A 26357-nucleotide genomic window follows, 5' to 3' on the forward strand; every position below is an offset into this window, starting at 1 on the left:
CACCCCAGCTGTTTATCAGCTTTAGTGCACAATGGTGTGGTGTCAGTCAGATTCAGGCAATGCATCTTCCTTGGCTGTAACCAGGCTGGAGCCATCAGGGTAAATGGATTAAAGGCAAGGCTGTGCTGAGCTTTTCCCTCTGCAGTATCTCCTCATCTCACTGGATGCTGATGTGGTCCCAAAATAAAGTGCTGGCAGGTGTTACCTGGCTAAATGGCTTGGGAGTGACCAATACTTGAGCTTACCAGTTGAATGACTGTGTACATCTAAATGGACTGCCTTTTATATAGCGCCTTTCTAGCTGCAACAGTCACTCAAAGTGCTTAAATAATTAAAGCTTCACGTTCACCCTTGCCGGGGTGAATATGAATATACAGGTGGCATGCTGGCGCAGTCGTTAGCACGGTCACCGCACAGCAAGAAGGTTCCGGGTTCGAGCCCCGGGGTAGTCCAATCTTGGGGGTCGTCCTGGGTTGTCCTCTGTGTGGAGTTTGCATGTTCTCCCCGTGTCTGTGTGGGTTTCCACCGGGTGCTCCGGTTTCCTCCCACAGTCCAAAGACATATAGGTCTGGTGAATCGGCCGTACTAAATTGTCCCTAGGTGTGAATGTGTATCTGTGTGTCGGCCCTGTGATGGTCTGGTGGCCTGACCGGGGTGTTTCCCCGCCTGCCACCCAGTGACTGCTGGGATGGGCTCCCCCGTGACCCTGAGTAAGGATAAGCGGTTTGGATAATGAGTGAATTCACCCATGCCCACACACCCTCATACACCAACAGTAATGTCAACCAGCTCTTCCGGAGCAGACAGGCGTTAGGTGTCTTGATCAGGGACACTTTGACATTTTTGCCAGGAGGAACCGGCAACCGTTGAGTTACCAGACAACCTGCTCGTCCTCCTGAGCTACCGCCACTCCCTCCCTCCTTGCATACTTGTCTGTCTCTCCCCACATTTGAATAAAGAAATGGCAATGATGGTGGCTGTCCCAGATGGCTGGCCAACTTAGTGGCTTACTGAATGGCTGTCTATCTATCTATCTATCTATCTATCTATCTATCTATCTATCTATCTATCTATCTATCTATCTATCTATCTATCTATCTATCTATCTATCTATCTATCTATCTATCTATCTATCTATCTGTATTTCTGACCAACACAGCCACACTCTTTTAGGGAGTGTAATACTGAATGGAACGGTTTGGCTAAACAACCTCGGAACTGGTGAGCTGGCTGGCTGTACATCTGGCTAACTAGCAGTGTAGCAGAGGCAGGGCTTTCATAGGTGTGTCCTGATATAACTGGTAGGTAATATTGTGCAGCCCCTAGGTAAGTCCAGGCTGGTGAGCCTTCTCAGTCAGTACATAGGTGGTAGTCAAGATGATTAAACTGTGTGGGCTTTTTTTGACATTACTTTATTTGGTTTGTGTGTATGAGCCTGTCAGGGCTTATACACACACATCGCTCACACACACTAATATTGCTTTATTGATCAATGCCTTCCTTGGGGTTGGGATAGCATCCTGGTGCCAACTAATACTTGCCACTTGGCTGAGAGCTGATACCAGGTCGAGCTGTCTAGGGCTGACGTCAGAAGAGTTTCGGTGTGAAATACCTAAACGAAGATGGATGTGTCAGAAATACGGTTATCATGATCCAGGTGCCGATGAAGGTGGAGAAATGAGCCAACAAACACTTGATACAAATGGGACGGCATTGGTATTTAACGCAAACATCAATTTGAGAAATAAGAATGAATGGGTGTATATGCTGGACCGGGTGAGGAAGCAAGTTAGTGAAATTCTTTTGTGAATAGTTTACCTTTACTCCCTAACAGCGCTAGGTGTGTCTCTTTCCTATAGCAAAACAAGTTTCATCTCCCTTCGCAATCCTCCTCTTCCAAATTTGAACACTTCCTGAGCCTTGTGCTTTTGGCTTGGTGCCTGTATACGTTGGAAAAAATCACAGTTCATCTGTAAAATCGTTTGAGTAAGTTATGTCCCCATATGACTCTTTTGTAGTCACTTTAGATTACTTGATGGGCTTACCTTGTAATCCTTCACCAAACCCATAATAATTAATGTGCGAGGGGAGATTATATCCCTGACGTGAGCAAAGATTATATTTTTCTAAAAACGTCACAAATAGTAAAAGGTTAATAGGTGAGAGAATCAAAAGAGCAGTCAGCAACTGGAGGAGGAGAAGGACAACAGAGGCAAAGAAACTGGACAAGACGGAGGAGATGAAGAGAAAATTGAGGGGAAATGAGGAGGTTCATTTAGGGTTTAGGTCTCCTTAGTTGCCTCGTATTCAGTATTACTGATTACAGGTATACTCCAGGCTTATGCGGTCGAGCAAATTTGCAAAGCATCTTTCCCTGACTTTAACAGTTTCTTCTCCGCTGTTGTCTGCTCTACTTAGTGGGATAACAAATTTAGCAGATGAAGCAAAATGCTCTCTTCCTAAAACAGAACATACTTTCCAGGCTTGCGTCAAGTTTTATTAAGTTCATCCTTTTTTGAAATGAGTTCTTGGCAACTGGAATCTGATGAGGTAGTTTGTCAACCAGCTGATGAGTTAAAAACTAATTTGTGTGTTTTCCTAAGTATATCATATTCTGCACCCACAAAGAAAAACATAAAATGGCTTTGGAATCAGGGCAGGGGTGCGGTAGATTTGAGGACCCATGTTTTTCTTAGTCTTGATCCCTATTTTGAGCATTTCCAAGGCTATTTGGAAGCGTATTTAACCAAGACGTCTGATTCCAGCAAACTCCTAAAATGGAACATTCTTGTGTGCCAGAATATTCATTTACAACGGTGATTTTCTCTGTAATTATTTTTTCCATGGTCTCCACCTCTGAGGCAGTGTGAATGTAATGCTGGCCATGCATACAATACAGCAAACATGTCAAGTCAGAGCCGGGTGCACCACTATTTTTTTCTTCTTTTAATACAATAAAATATGAAGTTCCCTGTGGGGTAAAAAATAAGAGAAAATGTTGGCCTAGTGGTGGAATGTAGATCAGTTGGGGGAATGGGGCTTTCCCTGGGTGACTGCTAGATGGGATGACGGTGTACTAAGCCCATATTCACCACATTCCTGTCTTCTATAGCAGGTCACAAGTCAACTATGTTCTCTCTAAAGGATTAAAAATGGCTTAGGGGGGCGGCTGGGTAGCATAGCGGGCTATTCCGTTGACTACCAACACGGAGATCGCCGGTTCGAATCCCTGTGTTACCTCCGGCTTGGTCGGGCATCCCTACACACACAATTGGCCGTGTCTGTGGACGGGAAGCCGGATGTGGGTATGTGTCCTGGTCACTGCACTAGCGCTTCCTCTGGTCAGTTGGGGCACCTGTTTGGGGGGAAGGGGAATTGGGGGGGAATAGCGTGATCCTCCTACGCTATGTATGTCCTGGTGCATGTCCCCCTGGTGAAAACTCCTCCTCACTGTCAGGTGAAAAGAAGCGGCTGGTGACTCCACAGGAGACATATGGTAGACTGCAGCCCTCCCTGGATCGGCAGAGGGGGTGCAGCAGCAACCAGGATGGTTCAGAGCAGGGTGATTGGCCAGGTACAATTGGGGAGGAAAAAAAGGGGGAGGGGGAGGAAATCCCCCCCCCCCCCCAAAAAAAGAAGCTTAGGGCTGGAATTACGTTGCCAGCTAAAAATCTTATTCTATCTATTATAATTTGCTTGTGTGGAACAGATATAATGCTTCCACATCTGTGTTGATATGAACAAATACGCAAGAATCTCTTATTTTGCTGTTTGGGAAGCAATGGCAACATATGTCATCCTGTTGATGTTAATCATGTTTGGCCTGCCTCTCTGGTCATGTTTTTGGGAAGGGTGAGTTGCCTTGCACTTTTTAAAGCTGTAAGCCAGAGCTTTGCTTGACCTGTTTCTCAGCAGTTATGTCACAACGGAAGGAGTCCAAAGAAGGGGACTACAGGGGCAAAGAGAGGGTTAGGGTTGTGGAGGCGAGGTTTTCTACTAGGAGGTACCAGTCTAGGGTTAAAGTTCATATAACCCGCTGGCCACTCCATCTCACCCCTGATGAAAATCTGGATAAGCACACACAGTCCAAGGCTTACGTTTCACTGACTATTATATAAAAACATACTTTACGTAAAGCACAAAAAAGAGAATGACGGTCCTGTTTATGCTAAGCCATAGGGAAAATATGGGAGAGCAGTTGAAGCGAATATGTTTCCTTTGGTGAGCTTCACTTAGAAATATCAGACATGACATGAAAGAGCAGATCCCTGATTTATGAAAAATACTGTCCAAATACTGTATGTGGGTTCATCATTCCCATAGGCTTACTTGAGAAGTACAGTATTGAAGTTGGTACATGAAACTCTTGTTACCTGTATAAGCATCCAGGAGAACTGGCTAAGGTGGAAATAGTGGGAGAAGAGCGCCAAAGCAGCACAGCTGTCGTCAGAGAACACACGACCACGGAACGCAGACACCAGGAAACAGATCTATGGAAAAAAAGACAAGACATAGTCTATAGGAGACAGTTTAATACACAAACATATGTTTAATTTTGAAATGTTTACTGCTCAGCTTATAGTCTTTCGTCACATACACACATAGCTGTAAATGGTTTGTGTGCAACCCCCCCCCCACCCCCACACACTGTATGCACAGGTGCAGTGTTCATTGCTGTGTCAGCAGGGCAGATTGCAGATGAGGTGATTTATCGCCTGTGTTATAAGCCCATGTATTTTTAAAGATGAGACAGGAAGTTTCAGGGCCACCCCACTGGGTTGTAGAGATCCTATCCTGCAGACCTGTTACATCACAATGCAGCAAGGCTACTCAGGCAGGGCAACCCCCTCCCCCACCAAAAAAAAACAAAAAACAAAAACTAATCATGTAAAGCACGTACTAGCCCTTATGTATAGCCTGTGTGTGTGTGTGTGTGTGTGTGTGTGTGTGTGTGTGTGTGTGTGTGCGTGTGTGTGTGTGTGTGTGCGTGTGTGTGTGTGTGTTTGTGAGTCGTGGTGCGAGAACTAGAGAGAGAGAGAGCGAGAGAAAAGAAGAGAGAGAGACATTTGGAAGTGAGCGTGAATCAGGGTCAAATTCAATCTGGAGGGGGAGAAAGTGAGAGGAAAACCCACGAGGCCAGCTGAAAATACTGCTGCTCTGCTGTCCCCTCAGAGAGTGTCATTAACCTCTGGCACAGACAGACACTGGTACCAACACGGACGCACAATTGTTATGTAACCCCTGCTGTCACCTGGCTCTCCGCCAGTACTATGGACCGGTAAGAGGGTGAATGGCGGAGAGGAGGAAGAGAGGATGTGCGGAGAATAACGATGAGGGGGAGCTGGAGGAACACTGCTAGAAATAAATGAGGTGGTGATAGCCAGGGAGAAGGGATCAAGTGAGGAATATGGATAAAACAGCCCTTCTCCAATACAAAGGCTCAATATAAAGCTAGCTCCTGTGCTGTTCTACAGAAGTGAGGCTACAGAGGCCTGGTCTGGACCATAAAATGTAAACTGGTTGAAAGTACCTGAACAAAGAAAGATACCTTTTAAAGCATTGGTGGACAAGAGACTGAGGACTCAAACAAAACGATAGGAAGGAGGGCAGTTGAGTGGGCCAAGGGGTGAAATTATGGTCAAATAAAAGTTGTGTGGTGTGTTGATTCAGTTTCTGCTTGTCAGGCATGATTCAATAACCAGTGGTAGGGGGTGTCCATCAATACATTGCTTAGGTTTCAGGCTGAGGAGAGAGGTCAGAGGTCACTACGATTACTGCCTTCATCTCTAGATTTCATTGATACTGCTCCAATTACATGACAAACCGGGTTAGACCTGAGATTTTTTTTCTTATTTAAATTAAAAGAGGAAACTGTCGTAGCCCCAGTTTTTTTTATGGAGGCATGGTGGTAACAGGGCCTAATATTTGTGGTGAGATGGCGGGGGGGGGGGGGGACAAGAGGGAGAGAGAGAGGTACGAGGTATCTCTGTGGACGGGATGATACAAATGATTGGAATAACTCAGATCACCCTCTGGCAGAATAAGCCATCCATCTGTTTACCCCTCTTAAATCTATCAGGGTTTGTCAGTAGGTGTGTGAGAATATGCATGCATGCATGCATATGTTTGTGAAATACTCCCCCAACTGCGCACGCACACACACACACACACACACACGCACACACACACACACACACACACACACATACACACACACTCACTCACTCACTCACACACAAACAGGACGGCGCTATTAAGAGTGTCAAATGTGATAGATGGAAACAGCTAGGCCCAGATGTGAGCACTGCACCAAGCATAGCTACCAAGCTACCTTCTTGCTCACTATCAAACCTTTAAGTAGTCATCATCACTATCTTGGTCACTAAGTAGTCATCATCACTATCTAGGTCACTAAGTAGTCATCATCACTATCTTGGTCACTAAGTAGTCATCATCCCCCAAATGATGAGCATTAGCCACAGTATGGCTGTAGCGGCAACACAGCAGTTTCAGTTGACTTAGTTCCTATGTAAATATGTAACTGTGTTTAGCATGTGATGCTACAAGAGACTCAGATGAACACTAGTGAGTCAGTAGAGAGTCACAACCGGCTAACAGGGTATCTCTAAACTGGTTTGAATTTAGAATCCCACTGACGCTAAGCTGCCATTCGACAATCAGAGGAGAGAAATAAGTGAACACGTCTCCTCTGATTGTTGAATGGCAACATGAATGTTGACTGTTAACAATATGAAGGCAGCCTCCCGACCTTGGCGGATAAGGAATTTTGTGACTCCTTACAGCTTTTGCCAAGAGCACCCAACCTTTTCATCATGTACCTAATTAAACCTAAGTTCCTCCACACAATTTTACACAACAAACCGAAGCGAAAAAGTCAGATGAAAGACTAGACGACCTAGACCTCAAATGTAAAGCATCCCAGCCTTGACAACAAAACCTATTTATCTGTATTACTATTCTCTACAGCTAATACTTTGTAGTTTTTTCTTCTTCTAAGCTATGTATGTCTACCACCTCCTCATTTCCTTTTTTTTTTCATTTGAAAATTGCCGAGTTGTCCCCCTTTCCTATTTTACAGCATTCGGGAAAATCCAAGCAAACCCTGAGTGGATATCCCTTGAATTTCCACTTCCTTCTGCTCATAGTGCTTCAGTGCAGGGACGGGAAAGAGTCAGGCCCTCTTTCAAAGTAAACACTGGGTAATTCAGCTTCCCGTCTGTGCTCCCAGTCAGGGTGTGAGTGGGAGGGACTGCATGGGAAGGAAACTGACGCCTGAACAGCCTGGAGAAGAGCCAGGCCTGAGCAGATGATCAGGTAGTTTATGGGAAGTAAGATTATAGGCGGTGTTGTGTTTAATTTTGTTTTTTTATTTGGATTTTGGTCAAGGGCACAGTATGACATGCAATCTATCCCTACACAGGCAAAACAACAGGAGAAATACACAGTGGGAAATTGTTCCAAAATGTATTATAGGACCTACTAGATGGGAATGACTTGTTACTTCTAGGTGCAGACATAGGAGTACAAATATGCATGTGTTTGTGTATGTGTGTGTGTGTGTGTGTGTGTTTGTGTGTGGTGTGGCATGTGCCCCTAAAGGCCTCGAGCTGGAAATTAATTTTAATCCCTCTAGTTTAGTCTCGCCATTTGGGTTTACAGATAGAAAGACAAAAAAACAAACACACACGCAAGCACATCAAATAACCAACTCATTCCTTCTGTTGTGACTGTTTGCTGTCCAACTCAACACAGCTGTGCATAATGGGACCAGCGAGATTGTTCACCCTCTTACTCTGACTGCAGAGCACACAGTCAAGGTTAGTGTTATCGCCAACCTCGTGGACCGAGAGTCTCAAATGAAAGACTCAACTGTTGTGAAAGTAGACAATTTATACATTCGCACTGATGAGATGAGCCGAAGAATATAAACGCCAAAATCTGTTCCCCTCAAGCATTTATTTCTGCTACACCTATGTGAGAGAAATGTGTGTTCCGTTTAACCTGGCTGCACTCGAGGCAACAAGAGTTGAAGAACCGACTTGCATCTGCAGAGATTTTAGTTGAACAACAGCCAATACCAGTGGGGAGCCCGGGAATGAAATAAACTTTACAGAAACTTTAAAAATAATCTTTCCACTTTCCTGCTGAGTGGGCACTTGTATATCTTACTGCCTAAACTACAACACTGGAGGTATTCTCTATTACTCGACTGGGGAGGGCAGAATATGACAGAAATATGAGCGCTGACTGGGGGGGCGATCAACTTGACTGGCTCTCATTCAATCCAGGGTAAACACAAGGATCATTACTGGGCCAATCTATAAAATTTGCATTCTTGACAGCGATGATGGAGAAATGAACTAATTATCAGGCACACTTAAATAGACACAAAAATCATCCATCCATTCATTATCCAAACCACTTATCCTGCTCTCAGGGTCATGGGGATGCTGGAGCCTATCCCAGCAGTCACTGGGCGGCAGGAGGGGGGAGGGGGGGCAACCTGGACAGGCCGCCAGACCATCACAGGGCCGACACATACACACACACACACACACACACACACACACACACACACACACACACACACACACACACACACCTAGGGACAATTTAGTGTGGCTGATTCACAGAACCTACATGTCTATGGACTGTGGGAGGAAACCGGAGCACCCGGAGGAAACCCACGCAGACACGGGGAGAACATGCAAACTCCACACAGAGGATGACCTGGGACGACGCCCCCCCCCAAGGTTGGACTACCCCGGGGCTCGACAATGGGTCCTTCTTGCTGTGAGGCAACCGTGCTAACCACTGCGCCACCGTGCTGCCTACACAAAAATCAATCACGTTAAAAAATTAATTGTACAGCAGCCAATAGGCTCTCTCCAAATATATGATATAGCCAAAAAAAAAAGACAATGCACAAGGTCACGTTACATTTTAACCAACCCAAACAATGCACCAATAGAGAAGCACCAGCCGAGAAGACCGCGCTAATTGTAGATAGGGAATTGTTGCTACATTATACAACAGCAAGGAGGAACACACCTGTGGCCATTATCACTGCAAAAACAATAAAAACACACTGACAGATGACCAAGTGTCTTCCCTAGAGAAGACATTGGCCTCAGGTGGGGTGTGGGAAAGGGGATTCAGTCTTTGTGACTTGAGCAATGATCCGAGCCTTTAGGCATTATATCAACGCTGATATGCAATCTTATCTGATGAACTGGGACAGTGTAACTAGGTTGCAGTCTTTCATTTTACAACCATCTGTAAAATTTCTTCCCAAAAGATGACTCAAAATAAATATGAAGAAAACAATACACAATAAAAACCAATCTGTATTAGGCTCTTCTGTGTCAGCATAGTTTCTGTCACTGTTGATCAAAGTGCGTGATGAAGGAAGACAATAAAAACAGATCATCAGGGACTTTGACAGAAATTTGGGTTCATGTCTAACTCTGTGTTGGGGACTATGCAGATGGTTCAGACTGTAAAGGGCTGTGGTGGGTCCAAATGTAGCCTTTATTCGGTCTGGCACAAAGGAGACACAGATATATGCTATATTTTCTGGAACGAGCAGAGTTTAATTGTAGAGGCCTGCTATGACAGCAAGCTTAGGGAAGTGCTAGCTTTGGATGAGGTGATTGCTGGGTCCACTTTTCAAATAATACAGGTACGTATTATCAATGTGTACAGCAAGGATAGTAACTATGACCTGCCAGAGGGCTAGGTTAACTGGGGTGGGGAGATGACAGGTGTGGATGTGGCTTTTATCAGAGACCTATCTTCAGCCCTGTCCTTTGTCCCTTAGCCTCCTTCTCCTTTGTGTAACGCAGCCAGGAGTCGACCTGTCTAGACCCTTAGGCAACACGCTTATTCAAAGCAGTAAGTGGGAGGTGCTGCAGGACTAAATACAAAACTTGCCCGAGCACTTTGCGCATGTAGATTTGGTGTGTGTTTGTGTATGACGCATATCTTTGTGTGTGTGTGTGTGTGTGCATGCTCACATGCCTGGTAAAACAGGAACCCTCAAAGCACACACCCACACAAACAACAGAAATCACTCTAATTTATGATCCTCGAGTGAAAGGATAACTTGTTTAGATGCTACATTCGTCACATGACTGTGCCCACACTCACAGAAGATGGGAGAGAGAGAGAGAGAGAGAGAGAGAGAGAGAGAGAGAGAGAGAGAGAGAGAGAGAGAGAGAGAGAGAGAGAGAGAGAGAGAGAGAGAGAGAGAGAGGGACAGAGAGAACAGAGACTAAGACTAAGCCTTAGGGAGGGTGTATAAAATCGCCTCTTGCTTAAGAATACTTCAAGTGGCTTTGCTAACAGGTCCAAGGAAATGCACCCCTGCTACTGGTCTTTTTTCTACAACACCTTCCCAATGAGAGAGGAGTCCCCTTTTGTTCTGTAGGGGACAGCTCGTCGTTGTTATTTTTGTACTGAATCTGCACTGGATATTTGGTAAGGATATCATAATGGTCAAACAGACAGCCAACTGTTTCTGTTGCCTTAGGAAAATCTATTTCATTTCAGCCAAGAATAAACATCACTCATTTACCTTACTCTCTTTACAGGTCACCAATAACTCGACTAAAAGAAATATTTGAGAGGTACTCAACAAACTGGCATGTCGCAGCGGCTTAAAGCAACAACACTTAAGGAAGATACCAAGTATCAGAGGGCACATGGGCAAAAAAAATAAATCAAAATACTATACAGCACAAAACAAAGTATGATCTGCATTATTTGATGACATCACATTATGAAAGAGTAGATCCCACAATTAATGATATGACCTCACTTAAGGGATCCAACACAGACTGCAATACCAAGCTAAACAACAATAAAGTCTATCTTATCTTAGCTTATCTTTTTAGTTTGTCTGCAGAGAGTGTGCACAATATTATGAGCGTGCAACTGCATTGTGCTGGTGGTGAATGCAGCTCCCTTCCTCCCTGTGAGTTATGGCGTTGATCGATAACCCTATGCGCTGACGCTTAGAAAGCTACGTGCACCAGCATCACTAAAAATAGCATCTGCATGGAGCCTTACATCACTGGGGGAATGGGGCCCTGGCTGTCTGCCTGCCAGACCCTCCCTCTGGATTCACATCCAAATCACTCAGCTGCCACCTCGCCCCAACTCCAGCCATTCTCATCCTAACCTCTTTCACACACTCATCCCCCTCTCTCTTTCCATCCCCTGCTCCACCCTTCATCCCCTCCTCCTCCTTTCTCCTTCACCACCCCCTTCTCCCTAACAGCTACCGGTCTGATCTAGCTCATTCCAGCCTGAGCCTGCATCCCGGCTGTTTCCGCTTCTGCCTTTGTTCAAGGATAGACAAGGAGCGGGGGAGAGAGAGGGAAAGGGAGCATGAGAGAGAGAGGCAGATAGAGAGAAAAAGAAAAATTCAAGCTTTATCCATCCAACTAACTCTGCTTGTTATGCCCCCAATCAAAAATGAAGCTTTGTTTCCCTTTCAGCCTTCTCATCCATTCAAGTCCTTGCAGTTTTTGCTGACGATAAAGAATCCTTCATTGGTGACAACTTCAGACCACGGAGGCATTCTTGCGTGAATTATGTTAGAATATGGATTATTCTACACAATGCACAATTCCAACTGAAAACAAAGTATTACAATGAATCTTTTAGAAACTCAGAAACAAGTTCGACAGTGCTCTGAATATTGTTTTTTTTTGTGTGTGTGTGGTGAAAACAGCATTAGGAATGTGGTGAGCTGCACTTCCTTATTTCAGCTCTGGTCAGAGTGCGTCAGCGAGAATTGTTGCTGCATATGGCTCTCACATAGAAAGTAAACAAGTTTCCTGTCGGCCTCTACAGCGCGTGCAAACATCACTAGTATCCTTACGTGCCTTTGCATTTGTGTGTGTGAGATCCATGCGTATGCATGATTTATGTGCTGCAGCGAGTGGGACAGGCAGTTGCAAGAAGCGGGTCACTAGGGGGGTGGCTGGTAGGTGGGTTAGTGGGCCAGCGTGGAGGCAGAGAGGAGGGGATGAGTAAGGTGATTTGAGATTGGCTGCAAAGACATGTGCGGTTGTTAAAATGGGCAACGGCGCTGAATGAGAGAAAAACAGCCCGGCTGCACATCAGCTGCTTTCACGGCTCAGAGAGGAAGACGGAGAGAGCCACTGCCAAGGTGCGACAGATTGAGGCCATAAGGGAGAAACGGGGAGAGAGATGGTGAAAATGAGGGAGGTGGCCTGAGATGTTATACATTTCTGTTGTATTCAAATGAGAAAAGTATAGCCATCCAAATATATTTCATTCCACAACTTAAATTTAGAGCATCGAAAAGGCCCCAATGAAGGCAGTGCTTTTATAGCATTGTTAACTTTCAACCGAGACATTCAAATGAGGGAAAAAGACCGTCTTGGCTGGCCTGCACGGTGAAGATGTAGACAAACTAGGCAAGGAGTTCCAGAAATGCCAAGAAAGAATATAACATTACACAGAATAGGATAAATTTTCATGTATCCACATTAGTGGTAAGATTGGTGGTGTCATTTTCCTTTTTAAATTGTCTTTTTCTTCCCCTTCTTCCCCAAACTTTGCTGGCTGAAATCCCTATTCTCCTGTAAGCCCTGTGACTGCATAACCCCTGTGGTAGTTGGGTAGTCATGCGGGTCCTCCGACAGAGTTGGCAAACAGCTTCTTTTCACCTGCCAGCTGAGGGTTTCTCCGAGCGGATGCTACACGTGTGGAGGGACACGCTATTTCCCCCCCAGATCCACCTACAGCTGTGCAGGCGCCCCGCCACCTGTAGCAGTCACTAACGCAATGCCGGGATATGTTGGCGCCTACACCAGCTCCTCACCCAGGAACATAGCCAATTTTGTACTGACATGCCTGGCTAATCTGGAAGCCACACTGGAGCTCAAACTGTGAAGCTAAAAGATAGTGATTTATAATGCTGCCATATTGAATATGGTTCGAAACTTCGAACCATTAGGGATTCTTTATGTCCCCCTGTTCATATGTATTTAGCACTACATTTGTGTAGGGGGCCATAATCTCTCTCTCAGCAAGACTCAAGTCCACACAGCATAAGTTTACACTACATTTAGAGCCAACCGGATGGCAGGCCATAACATATTCTGTACATGTTGGTCACTCAGTGACTAAATCGGTATTGCTTTCTTTCCCCTTTACAGGAATCCCGGTTGCTTATGGTCACTGTGCAGCAGTAAAGTTCAGAACTGTTTTTGGTTAATACTGTGTTCATTGTGAGGTGTCCTGGCAGAGCCGGCTATTGGCAAATAAACACCCACACCCCTCTGCTCTGTTTCACACCTAAACAACTACCACATTCCCTCCAACACTGCTGACATCAGCATGCACCACGATACAGTAGAAGGCGTGCTTGTTTGTGTGTCTCCGTGTGTTTGTGTGTGAACCGGCATCAGGGTCTGGTGTCAGGTATGCTGGGAGCGACTGACAGAGCATGCATGATGGACAGACAGCCCACAATTATAGGTTTGGGATTAGCAAAACAGGGCGCCGGAGTGACATTCCAGTGCTTGTTGCATGAGACAGCAATAGTGGGCTGTCAGCACTCTGGACCATTGGTACGAGAGCTATTGAGCATCTGCAAGTTCACAATGTCCCAAACGTTATCAACCCAAGTCATTAACCTGCCACTTAAAGGGGACACTGATACAAGAACAGGTATGGTATGAATTAATATCAAATAGTTACTGTCAGTTAGACCATGAGTATATAAAAAAATATTTTGACGAGGTTGTGTTTGCTGAATCTCCATCTCTTGACAATTCTCTCACTATCTGGCTCCTATAAATAATTTCAGCTTTTAAGACCCGTGTATTACCCACAGTGTAAGTAAGCTTCCTCTTCTTTCCTCCCAATGACATCTCTGTGAACAGTTATCTAAAACAAAATATGCGCTCTATCACAAAAGGGCTGCTTTCAAGAACATTCCCTTAAAAAAAAAGAAAAAAAAACTTCTCAATATTTGGCATGAAACAAGCTATACGCTAAACAAAGAACTCATTGGGATGCAAAACACATGACACATGCACTGACAGACGCATGTGCGTGCACACACACACATGCACACAGTTATAAAAACATTACAACCGGCTGCTCAAGGTCGGCCCTCTAAACACACACCCAGTGTGTCTGCTGACACTGCTCTGCCACAAACCACTGCATATGTCGCGTGTATGTGTGTGTGTGTGTGTGTGTGTGTGTGTGTGTGTGTGTGTGTGTGTGTGTGTATGTATGTATTTGTGTAACTTTCAGCAGACAGTTGTTTTCAGCCATGGTTGTGTTACACTCCTCAAGGTCTTCAGACAAATAGATTGCACCGCAAAAAATATAAAAACATGGCTCCTTTTAGATCATTCAATCATTCAGAAATGTCCGAGGGAATAAGAGATGGAAGAAAGAAAGGAGTTTATATATATATATATATATATATATATATATATATATATATATATATATATGTAAATGACCAAACCATTTGATCATTATGTATCACCCAAATGGCTTTAACTGTCTAAGATACAAAACACAAGTCCATATATTGTGTTACAATATTCTTAGTGTTTTTGTTTTAAGTAGTGTCTATGCAGGTTGAGATGTAACTGTTCACCAAACTTCCACTTTTCAACCAGTTCTAAACTTGACATTTGGCCGGGTATATTCTGAGCAAAATGAAAGCTAATATGTGGCCACCACACTGAAATCAGGTCAAGTGCTCCGTGGAACAATACGACTCAAATGCTCTTTATCAAATACCAGATCTGTTCTGAATCTGAGAGAGAGAGAGAGAGAGAGAGAGAGAGAGAGAGAGAGAGAGAGAGAGAGAGAGAGAGAGAGAGAGAGAGAGAGAGAGATGTGTGACTCCAGACTGTGCACTAGTCATGTACACATACCATCCCTAATCTGATTTTTATGAAAATCAGTTTGACAGTACTATGTTGGTCTGTTAAGTCACGGTGGGAAAGCAAGTTAGACACAAACATTTGCAAATGTTCGTAAATGCACACTCGGATGGACGGCAGCCGTTGTTTCCTTGGTGACCTGTTGCATCACTGCCAGACCGATGGTGTAGTCACGTTCCAACTTGGTATGTTGGAGATAATGTGGTACCTATTCGATCATGCTGGTCCTCAGCTATGTGTGATTTGAATTTCAGGTATTAAAAGTGAAAGTTCAAGGATGAGAGGTAGGTATCATTTCACTAACTCATCATGTTTGGTCAAATGGGGGACAGCGGATCTGATGGCCTGAGTTTGAATCTTCCAGTCATCACAGCTCATGACCATTTAAGTGACCGCTGATTCTGAACAATTAAAAAAAACAAACTTAGTGACAGGACAGATGCCTTTCTTATCACCTGCCCAGCTACTTGTTGACGTCAAAGGCCCGTACAGAGTGCTAAAACGAGTTCGTCCTCTGCTGTCCAATTCACCATCGATCCAAGAGGGATCCCTGCCTTGCTGATTGGCTGAGCTGCAGCAGTACTCAGCATCTGTCACTGGATGACTGTTGACCAATCAATACGCGAGCTGTCAGATCAAGTTAAGTACTAGGTGCTCCATTCTTTCTGCTCCTGCTCACACACTGTGCTATCCACATGGCTTGGACACTCACTCAGCCATTTAGACCTAATCACAACCACAGCTGTGCTGTCACGCACAGCTCTATCATTGTTAGCTCGCTTAGATAAACTCCCCGTAGCTGACAAAGTGCAAGAAAAAAAACTTGAACTGCAGTCTTTTCATTATTCCTATAGCTGGTCTAACTTTTCATTCTCCGTGGATACAGCATAAATCTTGATTATTCAATATGAAATATTCCCTCGTTTTGTAGTATAACCTCTTCCTGTATATTAAGGACCCAGCTGTTTACAGTTTAAACACCTGTGCATGTTTCTGGTGACTTATTTCTAAGAAGCAGAGAGACAGACAGGCAATTCTTTTTTATCTGGAACACAGTACTGTTGTTTTTTGCTGCGCTCCAAAAGTAGGTCTGGTCATTAAATAAGATTCGGGGGTCTTATTGATCAGGCAGAGCTCATTCACTTCGTTGGCAATGAACTTGGTGCTGGCTGTGGAGCTAGGGTGACCCCTACAGGTCGGTTTAGGGCTAAGCTAGAGATGTAGCGACCAGCTACAGGCAGCTAGAATTTTGTGGGTCTTCTTCACTACCTTAAATCGATCCCTGTTACAAGATTTTATGAATGGTGGTGTACTTGTGTATGTTCATCCATCTTTGCCAGTATCAACAACTCTGGCAATTGTATTTTTTATTAAAGTAACACACATCTTGAATTCCAATACTCAGAGGATCATGTTTAGCACAATGGTGAGAACAGGATGGAAATCCAAACAGAAATGACAAACATGGACCGATTATGATTTGCTGATAAGCTAAGAACAAAGGGTTTAATATAGACCCAACTATTATAATTGGACCACAATCCATCACCATTTCCTTCCTCTCTCTAGCTCTATCTATTAAACAGTTCCTGGTTCTCTGAGGACGTCGGGTGACAGTATGCGGCACTTGCAATTTCTATTTCAGGTTTTAAAGCAGTGAATGTTACAGTTTACTCTTCTTCACTCTCTCTCTTTCTAGTGGCCCTGGGTTTAAAGTTAGGTTTCTGATATGCAAGGACCAGAGACTTGGCAAAAGCACTTGTTTGAAAATCTGTTGTACAATGTAGGTGAAACAGACCCCAGTTATTTACGGACATGTAAATATGTGGCTATTAAGGCTGCATTGCATTCAAGTTCTGAGTACTGACCATAACACTGACATGGATTACAGTCTTTTGTGTTGCCTTGCCTTCATATTGAAACATTCAATATTGACCTAATCCATCCATTTTCCAAACCACTTATCCTGCTCTCAGGGTCGCAGGGATGCTGGAGCCTATCCCAGCAGTCATTGGGCGGCAGGCGGGGAGACACCCTGGACAGGCCGCCTGACTATCACACAGGGCCGACATACACACACACACACACACACACGCATTCATACCTAGTGACAATTTAGTATGGTTGATTCACCTGACCTCCATGTCTTTGGACTGTGGTAGGAAACTGGAGCCCCCAGAGGAAACCCATGCAGACACGGGGAGAACATGCAAACTCCACACAGGACGACCCGGGATGACCCCCAAGGTTAGACTACCCCAGGGCTCGAACACAGGAGCTTCTTGCTGTGAGGCAACCGCGATAACCACTACACCACCGTGCCGCCATATTGACCTAATATTTATTTACATTTGAATAAGCCATATGATTGACGGACATAAAGGAAAATGAACAAAACCCACTTTCAGACCACCCTAACCCAGAAAGACAAGGCAAACACAGAAAGGACTACAATGACGACACTGACCTCGTTAAGTTTCAGAGTAAACAAAACAAGTTAAACGAAACGACTGCACCCATCAGAGTTCGATTACGTGTTGTCTTTCCAGTGTCCGTCCATGGTTCACTCATCTCTACGTGTCGTGTATGAGCCTGCCTTTCACAAGCTGGCAAGTTCCAAAAATAGAGCACGGAATTGGGCACTTAGTCAGACGACCGTGGGGTCCTGGTTGGTTTATCAGGCATGGTGGTGACAGCCTTGTTTGATAAGGTCCTCGGTGACTAACTGACTGACTCCACTGAATTAGGCTAGGGGTCTCCAATGCTATATGTAGAGAACATTGAACCGAAGAATAAGACCGATATTTAGATAAGGCCCAACATCCAACTTACTAAAGGAACATTTCTGCTCTCCAGACATCTCTTAGACATTGGCCTTCAATATTTTTTACATAATAGTATAATACAGTCTCACAGCAAAGTCAGCCAAGAACTCATATTTATCTCTTTAACGTACTTCTTGAAGTAATGAACGGGAGGTTATGATGGTCATACCCTTATAAAAGGACAGTTGCACACATAATGCACGATTTGATGCTTCTGTAAGGTTTCATGCCTTTGCATAATGAACACAAAGCATAAATTACAGCTGAACATTCACAAATTGACCTTTATCCTTTTTTTTTTTAATCACTGAAAGACTGACAGCTCTCGGGGCCCAGGAGTTGTATTAATTGGGAACCACGCTGAGTCACACTGATCTATGCCGGGTAGATAACAAAGTGACTTTTTATAGTGTCTCAGCGTTAGTGTCAGTCGAACTCAAATACCTTTGGGCTAACTGCCCCAGGCACTAACAAGTCATACGACCCGGTCCCAGGCCAGACAGACACGAGCCAGTTACTGAGTCCTGATGTAGGAGAAAGACTGCCAAGGCCTTCCCATTGCTGTTTGCTGTGCTTTTTCTGGAAACAGGGGGAAAGTTCAGTGCTCCAGTTTGTTTTTAGGGTCAGTTGCTGTTAGGAATATACACACAACTGTAATCTGGTGTCCAGAGTCTATAAGCAGCAGAGCCTGTGTCAGCGTGGTGGACAGTGAGGAAACAAATGCGATTAATGAATCCGTCCTTGTGCAATAATGCATACAAACAGGTAGAGATAGCATACAAACATTTATCAGTACAACAGCTGCATCCCTGCACAAATGCACATACACTCATACGTTCAGGTACACACACCAAGACTTTCCCAAATACACCTATGCAGTTGGAAAAACACATATATAAAGAAACACTACATATGTTGTGTATTATATAAAATAAAGGATCGACGCACATCTTAGGCTCACTGAAATAGCTAAAACCCTGCACTGAAACGTATCCTCTTTGACATCTGCAATAATCCTTAATAAATTGAGTTAATGGCTAAACTAAATTACCTTTTAAGTGTCAATTACTTAATATAGAAAACCTTGCCGACCACTGCCCTAGCCGGACAACTCAGAGCAAGTGTGTGCGTGCGTGTGTGTGTGTGTGTGTGTGTGTGTGTGTGAGCAGACTAAAGTCTGGCGACCTTAGTGGAAGAATAACTAGATAATGTAATGAGTGGTGAAAGCAAAAGGGAGCGCCTGTCTTGCCTTTAAGGCATTTGTAGTTGCTGGATCACAGCTATAAAGAGTGAATCAACTTCTGTCACACCAAAGGGAATTATGTAAATGGGTATAAAATTATGGTTATATCGGTTAGGGCGTCCAGATAGCGTAGCGGTCTATCCCGTTGCCTACCAACACGGGGATCGCCGGTTCAAATCCCCGTGTTACCTCCGGCTTGGTCGGGCGTCCCTACAGACACAATTGGCCGTGTCTGCGGGTGGGAAACCAGATGTGGGTATGTGTCCTGGTCGCTGCACTAGCACCTCCTCTGGTCGGTCAGGGCACCTGTTCAGGGGGGAGTAGCGTGATCCTCCCACGCGCTACGTCCTCCTGGCGAAACTCCTCACTGTCAGGTGAAAAGAAGCAGCTGGCGACTCCCCATGTATCGGAGGAGGCATGTGGTAGTCTGCCACCCTTCCCGGATCAGCAGAGGGGGTGGAGCAGCGACCGGGATGGCTCGGGGTAATTGGCCGGATACAATTCGGGAGAAAAAGGGTGAAAATTCCAAAAGGGGGGGGGATTATCATTATATCATCATTAGTATGAAGTTAACCCAGTATTTAGGAAAAATGGGATGACAGTGGTGAATCGTTGGGCGAGATCCTAATGAAAGGGAGCGAGGAGATCAAATATGGATGATCTGCACAAAAGGTGGGTCAAAAAGAAGGTCAGTAAGAATATGACGATGACATTAGTTGACCTTCACACACACACACACACACACACACACACACACACACACACACACACACACACACACACACACAGACCCTGGTCCATGTCACTTTAAAGCATGACATAACTAGCACTAGAATGACAGAACTTAGCTTAGCATTGACATTACCATGAGTTTAAAATAAAAAGTCAAAATAGAGAAAAAAGATTTCTAAAGTAAGGCATGAAAAATTATATTTGAAGAATGTATTGCCTGAAGGTGTGCAGAAATTGTATCTATGGTCTGCCGGTTTGGAGAGCTGGGAAACAAAAGTAAAAAGAGGACACAAACCCAATCTCTGTATCTCACACTTCTCTTCTTTCTACCCTTGCTTTTCTCCTCTGAACAAGGCTCATGAAGAAGACCATGTTCTCTCTGATGTCAGTCACATACACTGATGAGCCAAAACATTATGACCATCTGCCTTTAATATGCTGTTGGTCCTCCACGTGCTGCCAAAACAGCACTGACCCGCTGAGGCGTGGACTCTACAAGACCTCTGAAGGTGTCCTGTGGTATCTGGCACCAAAACATTAGCAGCAGATCCTTCAAGTCCTGTAAGTTGTGAGGTGGAGCCACCATAGATCAGACTTGTCAGTCCAGCAGATCCCAAAGATGCTCAATCGGATTGAGATCTGGAGAATTTGGAGGCCAGGCCAGCACCTTGAACACTTCATGTTCCTCAAACCATTCCTAAACAATGTGTGCAGTGTGGCCGGGTGCATTATCCTGCTGAAAGAGGCCACTGCCATCAGGGAATACCGTTACCATGAAGGGGTGTATCTAGTATGCCACGACGTTTAGGTAGGTGGCACGTGTCAAATTGACGTCAACATGAATTGCCGGAAACAGAGTTTCCCAGCATAACATTGCCCACAGCATCACACTGCCTCCACCAGCTTGTCATCTTCCCAACAGTACATCCCGGTGCCATGACTTCCCCAGGTAAACGACACACACGTACACAGCCATCCACATGATCTAAAAGAAAATGGGACTCATCAGACCAGGCGACCTTCTTCCAATGCTCCAAGGTCCAGTTTCGATGCTCGTGTGCCCATTGTAGGTGCTTTCGATGGTGGACAGGGGTCATCACGGACACTCTGACCAGTCTGCGGCTACACAGCCCCATACGCAGCAGGGTGCGATGCACTGTGTGTTGTGACACATTCCTCTCGTAAGCATCATTATAATTTTCTGTGACTTGTGCCACAGTAGACCTTCTGTTGGTTCAGACCAGATGGGATAGCCTTCGTTGCCTTCATGAATCGATGAGCTTTGGGTGCCCAACACCCTGTCATCGGTTTGTGGTTTGTCCCTCCTTGGCCCACTGTCAGTAGGTAATCACCACTGCTATCTGGGAGCACCCCACAAGCCTTGCCATTTCAGAGATGCTCTGAAGCAGTCTTCTGACCATAACAATTTGGCCCTTGTCAAAGTCACTCAGGTCTTTACTCCTGTCCATTTCTCCTGCCTTCAACACATTGACTTTGAGAACTGATTGTTCAACTTACCATCTAATCTGCCCAGACCTTGACATGCGCCCTGTTTGGAGATGATCAATGCTATTCGGTTCACCTGTGTGTGGTCATGTTTTGGCTCATCAGTGTACATACACATGCAGTGAGAGCGAGAAAAAAGAAATTTAACATTTTTCCCTGCATCTAACACTGGGAGGAAGAAAGATAGTTTATTGATTCAATAATACATTGGAGATAAATGGAACAGATACATTTTCACAGAAAGACAAAAATGTGTCACTAAACTACAGGGAGCCGACTTGCTTTTATGTGGTTCTAATGGAAAGGACCGGGTTGGGTCGACCAACGCGCCCCCCTTTTTGAAGAGATGAATATCTAAGTGCAATCACATCCAACATTTAACACTCACACACAAACACTGGTGGATGGGAACTGTGCTTTGAAAGCCTTCCGAGCAATCTCAGATGCAAGTCAGGAAATAAAGGGAAGGGTGGGAGAGTTTAGTGCGTCTGCGTGCGACAGAGAGAGCTGTGGGTGTGTGTCTGTGGGCTGAGGAGAGTTGTTCTGACTGTTGGAGCCTGTCCCAGAGCGAACAGGAAATCGTTTATAACCAGAACTACGAGTCACCTAAACACCTCCCAGATACTGGAATGAAACACTGGACCCACTGGGGTAAACACTGAGCAGAGTGAGTGGGAATATTTGTATCGGATGTGGAACGCAATTAAACCACAATGCATGAGAAATTAAATTGTGTTTAGTCTTTCCTCTCCTACACAGGGATCCACAAGGCCAACCCCAAAAAAAGGGGAATACACAGACGAATACACACAGACACACGCATCATCTTTATATTTACAGCCTTTTAATGGTGGGGTTTTTAATCTAAGTCTACAATACAGGTTCTGACAATCATTTTATTCCAGAAGGAAGTTAGAAACACTGGTTCAGATTTTACATACCCAAAACAGCCTTTAGTCAAAAAGATCATGCAGGCTTTGTCTTCACAGCCCTTAGGAGAACATAATCCAAAAAGATCCAGTGCTTTAGTTATTGTCATATTTTAGAGATTCTTGCCTTACAGGATAGCAAACATTGGACGCACAAACAGACAGTCATCCTACAACAGAACCCCCCCCCCACACCCTTTTCCTCCCCAATTGTATCTGGCCAATTACCCCACTCTTCCGAGCCGTCCCGGTCGCTGCTCCATCCCCCCTGCTGATCCGTGGAGGGCTGCAGACTACCACATGCCTCCTCCGATACATGTGGCGTCGCCAGCCGCTTCTTTTCACCTGACAGTGAGGAGTTTCACCAGGGGGACATAGAGTGTGGGAAGATCACGCTATTCCCCCCAGTTCCCCCCCCACCCCTGAACAGGCGCCCCGACCAACCAGAGGAGGCGCTAGTGCAGCGACCAGGACACATACCCACAATCTGGCTTCCCACCCGCAGACATGTGTCTGTAGGGACGCCCGACCAAGCCGGCGGTAACACGGGGATTTGAACCGGTGATCCCCGTGTTGTTTGGCAATGGGATAGACCGCAACGCTACCCAAATGTAACGCATGGGAAGATGATGCTATTCCCCCCAGTTACCCATCCCTCCTGAACAGGTGCCCCGACTGACCAGAGGAGGCGCTAGTGCAGCAACCAGGACACATACCCACATCCGGCTTTCCACCTGCAGACCCAGCCAATTGTGGTGTCTGTAGGGACGCCCGATTCAAAACGGCTATCCCCGTGTTGCTAGGCCACTACGCCACCCGGATGCCCCCTACAATAGAGAATTAAGAAGAGAAAAAAAAACAAAACGTGTTGGACAATCCCAGTTGTTTGTGTCCCCATGTCCAATGCTGCTGAAACAGTTGTGCTTGTTGACCCATAAGGCACTGTGAAGCACCCTACTACTGAAAAACCCATCTTGAAAAGTCTGGAGGACAACATACCATCTCTGTCAGACCACCAACCCCTTTTTATACATCTATAGAGCATTATTAAATCATACTTGACTTGGTGTTTTTGGACCATTCTATACTTTGGTTTATCAAACAGGATTGCATATGGGGTTATACGACATATACAACAGTATAATTAGTCAACATTCCCCTGAGGAAACACTGACATCTACTTCTGTAGATACTTAATTTGATGTTGTACTGGTCGATTTTTCTACATAAAAGGGATTCGTTACAGTAACAGACACATCCATTATATTAAACCATCATTTTAAGTACTGCCCATAAAGTCATTACCTACCCTGGCTCAGATTAAATGTAAGTCAGTTTGATTTCCTGTCATAACAGCACCTGGTTTGAACTGCAACAAATAAAATACCTGCCATACTGTATCAATTAGTAATTATACTATTGATATCCCATCAAGATGCTTACAATGGTTTTCCATATCCAGCCCCCAGTTATGATAAGATCTCATCATTATCGGGCACACACATATTGTAAAACCTATAGACAAAGAGTTGTTGGATTATTATGAATGATATTCTTGTTACTTAACTATTGCCTTTAAATAGTCCTTTCCTCTGCAATAACAGACCAGGGAAATTAATCCAGGCCACCGGTCAAGTCAAGATGTTGCTATCCAAGTTCAACCACAGCAAGTTTCAAGAGAATTTGAACTGCGTAAGAATGAAAACATACAGTACGTCATTTGTTCAGCGGTTGGAAGGTAGGGGGATTATTCAAAGCGTCATTCCAATAATGAAGCACTAGCTCAAGGCGATAACACAAGAGAGAACACGATAGATAGATAGAGAGAGAGACAGACAGACAGACAGACAGACAGACAGAGAGAGAGACAGAGAGAGAGACACAGACAGAGAGAGAGGCAGAGAGAGAGAGACTTCCTCATTTTTGCAGACAACTAAGGTTTAACTGCATGGGGAAAATTACAGACAATGAGCATGAAAGTCTTGCTCTGGAGTTTTTTTTTTGGGGTACAGCTTGTGGCTATACTGACTAAGAACTGCTGTCTCAGAATTACTTGGAAAAAAAGGCTGAAAATGAAGAACAAGGGATTGAGTGTGGTGGCATCATGGATGATGGGAAGGCAGAGAAAGATAAGCAAGACATCCTGTTTAGAAAGTCACTTTGAATAACATATTGGCTTTGAGAACAGTGGAATGATTGGGTTGATGGACTTAAGAGTACTTTCAGAGTATGAGGCCAGCTAAAGCTGTTGGGTTATAAGCAGTAGTGGTAAGAAAATTGTGGATACACTTATTTGATTTCACCAAACTAGTGCAATCATCACAAATCAGCTGGTCTTCACAATATTCAAATATTTTCTTCTTGTTGAAAGACCCTAACGTCACGTACTTAACATCTTTTTTTTTTGTTGGATTTTTCACCTTTATTCTCCACGATTGTACCCGGCCAATTACCCCACTCTTCTGAGCGTGCCGGTCACTGCTCCACCCCCTATGCCGATCCAGGAAGGGCTGCAGACTACCACATGCCTTCTCCGATACATGTGGAGTCGCGGCCGCTTCTTTTCACCTGACAGTGAGGAGTTTCGCCAGGAGGACGTAGCCCCCCAGCCCCCACCCGAACAGGCGCTAGTGCAGCGACCAGGACACATACTCACATCCGGCTTCCCACCCGGAGACACGGCCAATTGTGTCTGTAGGGATGCCCGACCAAGCCGGAGGTAACACAGGGATTCGAACCAGCGATCCCAATGTTGGCAGGCAATGGAATAGACCACCACTCCACCCGGACACCCCGTACTTAACATCTATTTAATACTATCTACTTTGATACACAGTACACTGTGAATTTAAGTAATAAAGCGCTCTCTTAAAGGTTTCAGACAGTGAGTAAACTATGCTTGGGTGGCATTACCCTCCTCTACATCATGTTGTTTATAATGGCAGGACTTGTGTGGATGCCAGTGACAGTATGCCCACCAAAACTACAGTACAGCCCACCTGTGTTAGCTCACATACTCCAAAGCCTTCAGCCATGTCAGTTGTTTATGGCTTTCACTCTGATTGCCTCGAGTAAATGTACAATATTGCTGCTTGTGTGAAGAGCCCTGACATGGTTCACACACACACAAACACACACACACACACACACACACACACACACACACACACACACACACATGGTCAGGTGAGCCTCTCATACATAAGCACTGGGTAAATTTCCACTCAACACAGACAATCTTCAGTTGTCTTGCAGAGGGGAGGGTCAACTTCAACACACACACACACACACACACACACACACACACACACACACACACACACACACACACACACACACACACACAAAGCCTGGTTGGTCCAAGTGAGAGGTCTTTCCATTGACACGTCGGATGGGACAGATAGTTCTGTTTTCTTTGTGGGTGGCCTGACATCTGCACAACTGACAAAGGACTTTCTCTGTCACACCCTGTGGATATTTCAACACTGACCATAACAACGAATAACTGCAAGCACGCACTCTCACACACACACACACACACACACACACACACACACACACACATACACCTTATCGATTTCCTGTGTGAAATAAACTCGTCTCAGCAACACAAACGTAGTATTTTTATATGTCAAAGTTCATATTTACAGAAATATTAACTTTGTATTTAGATAGATATACATTTAGATAGCTATACATTTAGATAGATATACATTTGGGTGGATCACAACTTATGCTCACTAGCTTTGCTTCGTTTTATCGCACAGGAACTAATGAATGACTGTCGACAGCAGTGTTGTAGTACTTGAGTCCAGGACTCGGACTTGAGTCCAAGTCGAGTCCTGAAAATCAGGACTCGTGACTCGACTTGGACTTGAGCACTGATAACTTAGACTTGGACTCGAGAATTGGCTGCATTCGGACTCGGAAGTTGGCGATGAGGACTCAGACTTGTTAATTGATAAAGACTGTTTTTTTGTTTTTGTTAGTTATTTTGTAATAGGCCCTAATAATTTGGCATAAGATATTGACAGCTATACTAAGCTTTAATTATAATAATTATTTGTATGTCAGTTTTTGGTAACACTTTAGTATGGGGAACATAAAAAAACTTAATAACTAGTGAATTAGTAATGATCAAGATGTCACTTTA

General features: G+C 44.7%; 1 protein-coding gene across 2 annotated transcripts in view; it reads right to left on the reverse strand.

The window, feature by feature from the left end:
• The window catches only part of adgrv1 (adhesion G protein-coupled receptor V1), a 180067-nt gene that overhangs the window by 44649 nt on the left and 109061 nt on the right, over positions 1-26357 (reverse strand). For both annotated transcript variants that reach the window (XM_056301758.1, XM_056301746.1), the window contains one exon: positions 4374-4490. In XM_056301758.1, coding sequence (XP_056157733.1) covers positions 4374-4490 — 117 coding nt within the window. The remainder of the gene's footprint in view (positions 1-4373; positions 4491-26357) is intronic.

Source organism: Lampris incognitus, chromosome 1, assembly GCF_029633865.1.
Source record: "Lampris incognitus isolate fLamInc1 chromosome 1, fLamInc1.hap2, whole genome shotgun sequence".
NCBI lineage: Eukaryota > Metazoa > Chordata > Actinopteri > Lampriformes > Lampridae > Lampris > Lampris incognitus.